Source organism: Chiloscyllium plagiosum, unplaced genomic scaffold, assembly GCF_037043375.1.
Source record: "Chiloscyllium plagiosum isolate Xiang-an unplaced genomic scaffold, Cpla_swu_hap1 HiC_scaffold_45, whole genome shotgun sequence".
NCBI lineage: Eukaryota > Metazoa > Chordata > Chondrichthyes > Orectolobiformes > Hemiscylliidae > Chiloscyllium > Chiloscyllium plagiosum.
The window spans coordinates 27,791,020-27,797,812 of record NW_028270183.1 but is presented as its reverse complement, the minus strand read 5'-3'; the positions used below and the strand labels follow the sequence as shown (position 1 = coordinate 27,797,812).

Sequence of the window (6,793 nt, the reverse complement as noted above, 5' to 3'; positions counted from 1 at the left end):
CATGGGGAACATGAGGGAGCAGGGGAGGTAAGGAAGGTACACGGGAATCATGGCAGAGTGAGGAAGGGCCAGAGGCTCAGGAACGAGGGGGACCGCACCTCACACTCAATTACAATGTCCCAGTGAATGAGGGAGGGTCTGCTGGCCTTGGCATCTGCCCACTTCCATTCCTGCCCCGAACCTGTTTCCACAGATCCTGGTGCCACCCCTTTCTCAAAGTGAGAGCAGCATGGGTGAGCACTGCCAGGCAGGAAGCAGAGTTGCAGTGCTGGGCTCCACATCACAATTACTGCCTGAAGGTGAAAATCTTGATCAGTTCGTTCTGTTTTAAGGACAACATTTCAAGAGTCTTGTTCTTGAACCATACTCCTCAAAGCTGTCAACGTAGCGAAATGGCAAATTGTCGATGTGTTTAGCAGGACTGACTCCAAATCCACATGATGCCCTGACCTTATTTAAGAAAACGTTGGGATTCCACTGATTGGTGTGTTATTTCTAACTAGTTATAGTGAAGTTGGGAAATAAGCATCACCTGAATGAATCGTCTTTATCGACCATACTTATTGGACCTAATATCAGTCCGGAGAGCACTTGCTAATGGGCTCCTGAAGATTGTGACAATCTAAAGAGATATCTGTCTAAAATCCCGAGCAAGGGAGAGGAATGCCTGATTCATTTACCAAGGTGACTCCAGACATTGACCAGCTCCCCACACCAGCACAAAAGCAAAATGTTGAAATAGCTTTCTGCTGATCAGGCATAATTTTTGTTTGTGTTTTATTTTAGAACAACAGAAAAAGGAACTGCGAGGAACATTTCTCTCAGTTCTTCAAACGGGGGTTCACTTGATAACAAAGTTCCTCCAGCTGTGCAATGGATCCAACTGATGGATACGAACATCTCACTGCTGGCCATCTTGATCAACTGAGAAAAGGCAGAGGAGATCAGGAACTGGCAGGTACTGCGCAAAGGTCATTCCTGTGTCGTTTATTCAGTTTGAGTAAATCTAGAGTTCATTATCATATGCCAATCAATTAACATATTGTCTAGCTATCACCCATTGTTACAGCTAACCTGAGAATGCAATTTTTAAAAAAAGGTTTTGTGATTTACACATGAAAGAAGTGAAACTATCACTGTATTCTAACAGATGAAAGGCTTAACAATCAATTTTTCAATGTATAATTTCAGTTACATCACACTGTAAATTTTTGCGTAAATTCTGTGTTAGGATTGAGCCCTCCACTATCACCTGATGAAGGAGCGTCGCTCCGAAAGCTAGTGTGCTTCCAATTAAACCTGTTGGACTATAACCTGGTGTTGTGTGATTTTTAACAATCAATTAACAACAGTGAAAAAGATCCTTTCCCTCTCCTCGAGGTAACATCTTGTCAGGAAATGTCACTTCTCCAGGAGAACTGATGGATGATCAATGAGACAGAACAGGGGTCAGAAATCTCCTCTTCAATCTCTTTAATTGATAGTGTTACTCAGTCACATTGAAATCATTGAAATTTTATTTAAGATAAATTTGTTGGATGAGATTAATGAAGTTTTGAAAGAATGAGTTAATGTTGTGAGATGGATGTAACTGTATTGTATTCCATCAAACTATATCGATGACAAGGGCGAAGTGTGCTGATATTTCACTGTGTCATTTTCATCGCGTTCGATGGAAGGTTTCTCTTTCTGAGAACGAAGGGTTTCCTTGGGTTATTATCCCAAACCTGCCTCATTAGCGACTGACTCCATTCCTACAATGCTCCTGTTGTCCAATGCTCACCCAATCCGAGCACTTGCTTCAGCGGGAAGAGATCACCGCTGCCGAGATATCCCTGTGTACTTTGTCAGCCTTGGTGCTGGCACATCCTCAAGGGGGTGTTTCTCAGCTGGACACATACTGCCTGTCCCAGAGCTGCTTGTCCCAGAGCTGACTGTCCCACAGCTGACTGTCCCACAGCTGCCGGTCTCAGAGCTGCCTGTCCCACAGCTGCCTGTCCCACAGCTGCCTGTCTCACAGTTGCCACAGCTGCCAGTCCCACAGCTACCTGTCTCACAGCTGCCTGTACCACAGCTGCCTGTTCCAGAGCTGCCTGTCCCACAGCTGCCTGTCACACAGTTGCCTGTCACAGAGTTTCCTGTCCCACAGTTGCCTGTCTCACAGCTGCCTGTCCCACAGTTGCCTGTCCCAGAGTTTCCTGTCCCACAGCTGCCTGTCCCAGAGCTGCCTGTCCCACTGTTGCCTGTCCCACAGCTGCCTGTCCCAGAGTTTCCTGTCCCACAGTTGCCTGTCTCAGAGCTGCCTGTCCCAGAGCTGCCTATCCCACAGCTGCCTGTCCCAGAGCTGCCTACCCCATAGCTGCCTATCTCACTGTTGCCTGTCCCACAGCTGCCTGTTCCAGAACTGCCTAACCCACAGCTGCCTGCCCCAGAGCTGCCTGTCCCACAGCTGCCTGTCCCTGAGTTTCCTGTCCCAGAGCTGCCTGTTCCAGAGATGCCTGTTCCAGAGATGCTTGTCGCAGGGCTGCCTGTCCCACAGTTGCCTGTCCCACAGCTGCCTTTCCCAGAGCTGCCTGTCTCACAGCTGCCTTTCCCAGAGCTGCCTGTCTCAGAGCTGCCTGCTCCTTAGCTGCCTGTCCCAGGGCTGCCTGTCCCACAGCTGCCTGTCCCAGAGCTGCTTGTCGCAGGGCTGCCTGTCCCACAGCTGTCTGTCCCAGAGCTGCCTGTCCCACAGCTGCCTGTCTCACAGCTGCCTGTCCCACAGCTGCCTGTCCCACTGCTGCCTGTTCCAGAGCCGCCTGTTCCAGAGCTGCCTACACCACAGCTGCCTACACCACAGCTGCCTGTCACACAGTTGCCTGTCACAGAGTTTCCTGTCCCACAGCTGCCTGTCCCAGAGCTGCCTGTCCCACTGTTGCAAGTCCCACAGCTGCCTGTCCCAGAGTTTCCTGTCCCATAGTTGCCTGTCCCACAGCTGCCTGTCCCACAGCTGCCTGTCCCAGAGTTTCCTGTCACACAGTTGCCTGTCTCAGAGCTGCCTGTCCCAGAGTTTCCTGTCCCAGAGCTGCCTGTCCCACAGCTGCCTGTCCCAGAGCTGCTTGTCGCAGGGCTGCCTGTCCCACAGCTGCCTGTCCCAGAGCTGCCTGTCTCAGAGCTGCCTGTTCCTTAGCTGCCTGTCCCAGAGCTGCATGTCCCACAGCTGCCTGTCCCAGAGCTGCCTATCTCAGAGCTGCCTGTCTCACAGCTGCCTGTCCCACAGCTTCATGTCCCTTAGCTGCCTGTCCCAGAGCTGCATGTCCCAGAGCTGCCTATTGCAGGGCTGCCTGTCCCACAGCTGCCTGTCCCAGAGCTGCCTGTCTCAGAGCTGCCTGTTCCTTAGCTGCCTGTCCCAGTGCTGCCTGTCCCTTAGCTGCCTGTCCCACAGCTGCCTGTCCCAGAGCTGCCTATCTCAGAGCTGCCTGTCCCAGAGATGCCTATCCAGAGCTGCCTGTTCCTTAGCTGCCTGTCCCAGAGCTGCCTGTTGTAGGGCTGCCTGTCCCTCAGGTGACTGTCCCAGAGCTACCTGTCCCACCTCATGACCTTTCCCTTGGTAAAGTTGGGGCCATGGGTGCCATGTTTTGCCTGAATGTCCTGGTGGATGAGGTGATACAGAGTCGGGTCTAGGACCCTAGACCATGCCAGTCTAGCCTGTAGGTGCCACCCAGGGCAGTGCAGTCCCAGCTGTTTGCAAGAACACCCAACTGTTTAGGAAGTCAGTCAATGGCCTTTTTCCCTGCCCCTGGGTTAGCATCACCACCTTCTCTCTGCTGCTTCTCTCTCTCTCTCTCTGTGAAAACTGGAACTGAACATTAAGGCTCTTGCTCTCCCACTCTCGCTATTGTCTGCAGCACCTTCTTGGGACTTTTCTTACCCATGCCAACCTCCTCCACTGTATGGCCAGGGCACTGCCGAATCACCCACTCACTGGAGACATCTCTCTAAATGTTCCCGATCTCCACCAGCCCTAACCACTGAGTCGGTCACATTTTCCCACAGTCGACCTTTGGCTGGGTCCCATTCCAGGAGAAAACAGCCTGTTCCTGAGCAGTGACGGACGAGACAGGGGACGGGTTGGTGATGAAAGGGGTTTCACATCACCTGTGATGGAGGAGTGCAGACCCTGACCACTCCAGGCAGCTCCCTGACTCTGCCCATGCCCCTGGGTTGATACCAGAGGCTGCCGCTGACTCTCTAAGTTGGTGACCTCGGTGGAAGACTGTAGTCCTTGTGGTGACTGGGCACTACCCTCCCCTGCTTTTGGCACAGAGCCATTCGGTTGAAGCACAAGCAGGCTTTCTGATAACTCAGCTGCTGGCACAGGGTGCAGTAGTGACGTTAATTTGGTACAGTGCAGCAACAGGCTCAGCCCTTTGCCTAGTCACTGCTAATAAACACGATAAGCTGCCTGGCGCTGTGGGCATACTGAAAGACAAGCGGGGAACGCAAGTTAGGGCAACCATTAGGAACACAGGCACGGGCACACAGACACGGGCACACAGACAAAGGACCACAGACACGGGAACACAGACAACAGCACACAGACACGGGCGCACAGACATGGGACAGAGACATGGGAACACAGACACGGGCACACAGACACGGGAACACAGATACCGGCACACAGACACAGGAACACAGACACGGGAACACAGATACCGGCACACAGACACAGGAACACAGACACGGGCACACAGACAACAGCACACAGACTCGGGCGCACAGACATGGGAGCAGAGACATGGGAGCAGAGACACGGGAGCACAGATAACGGCACACAGACACGGGAACACAGACATGGGAACACAGATACCGGCACTCAGACACGGGCACACAGACACAGGAACACAGAGACGGGAACACAGACATGGGAGCAGAGACATGGGAGCAGAGACACGGGAGCACAGATAACGGCACACAGACACGGGAACACAGACATGGGAACACAGATACTGGCACACAGACACGGGCACACAGACACGGGTCACAGACACGGGAACACAGACACGGGCACACGGATACCGGCACACAGACATGGGCACACAGACACGGGAATACAGACACAGGAACACAGACATGGTCACACAGACACAGGAACACAGACACAGGAACACAGACACGGGCACACAGACACAGGAACACAGACATGGGAACACAGACACGGGAACACAGACACGTGAACACAGACAACAGCACACAGACATGGGAACGCAGATACCGGCACAAAGACACAGGAACACACACAGGGGAACAAAGACATGGGCACACAGACACGGGAACACAGATACCGGCACACAGGCACAGGAACGCAGACATGGGAACACAGACACGGGAACACAGATACCAGCACACAGACAAAGGTAAACAGACACGGGAACACAGACATGGGCACACAGACAACAGCACACAGACACGGGAACACAGGCATGGGAGCAGAGACATGGGAACACAGACACGGGCACACAGACACGGGAACACAGACAACAGCACACAGACACGGGAACACAGATACCGGCACACAGACACAGGAACACAGACACGGGCACACAGACACGGGAACACAGATACCAGCACACAGACAAAGGTAAACAGACACGGGAACACAGACATGGGCACACAGACATGGTAACACAGATACCGGCACACAGACACGGGAACACAGACACGGGAACACAGACATGGGCACACAGACACAGGAACACAGACACAGGAACACAGACATGGGAACACAGATACCAGCACACAGACAAGGGAACAGAGACAACAGCACACAGACACGGGCGCACAGACACGGGAGCAGAGACATGGGCACACAGACATGGGCACACAGACACGGGAACACAGACAAGGGAAGACAGACATGGGCACATGGACACAGGAACACAGACATGGGAACACAGACACGGGAACACAGACACGGGAACACAGACAACAATACACAGACACGGGAACACAGATACCGGCACAAAGACAAAGGAACACAGACACGGGAACACAGACATGGGCACACAGACACGGGAACACAGATACCGGCACACAGGCACAGGAACGCAGACATGGGAACACAGACATGGGAACACAGGCATGGGAGCAGAGACATGGGATCACTGACACGGGCACACAGACACGGGAACACAGATACCGGCACACAGACACAGGAACACAGACACGGGCACACAGACACGGGAACCCAGATACCAGCACACAGACAAAGGTAAACAGACACGGGAACACAGACATGGGCAGACAGACACGGGAACACAGATACCGGCACACAGACACGGGAACACAGATAGCGGCACACAGACAAAGGTAAACAGACACGGGAACACAGACATGGGCACACAGACACGGGAACACAGACACGGGCACACAGACATGGGAATACAGACACGGGAACACAGACATGGGCACACAGACACAGGAACACAGACACAGGAGCACAGACATGGGAACACAGATACCGGCACACAGACAAAGGTAAACAGACACGGGAACACAGACATGGGCACACAGACACGGGAACACAGACACGGGCACACAGACACGGGAACACAGACACGGGAACACAGACATGGGCACACAGACACAGGAACACAGACCACAGGAACACAGACACAGGAACACAGACACGGGTAAACAGACACGGGAACACAGACATGGGCACACAGACACGGGAACACAGATGCCGGCACACAGACACGGGAACACAGATGCCGGCACACAGACACGGGAACACAGACACGGGAACACAGGC

The 6,793-nt window shown here is 53.1% G+C and overlaps 1 protein-coding gene across 1 annotated transcript in view; it reads left to right on the top strand.

Moving 5' to 3' along the window:
- Positions 1-791: 791 nt before the first annotated feature.
- The window catches only part of LOC148136423 (hepatic lectin-like), a 69,610-nt gene continuing 63,608 nt past the window's right edge, over positions 792-6,793 (top strand). The window contains exon 1 of the mRNA XM_087983247.1: positions 792-958. Coding sequence (XP_087839373.1) covers positions 874-958 — 85 coding nt within the window. The 5' untranslated portion in view covers positions 792-873. The remainder of the gene's footprint in view (positions 959-6,793) is intronic.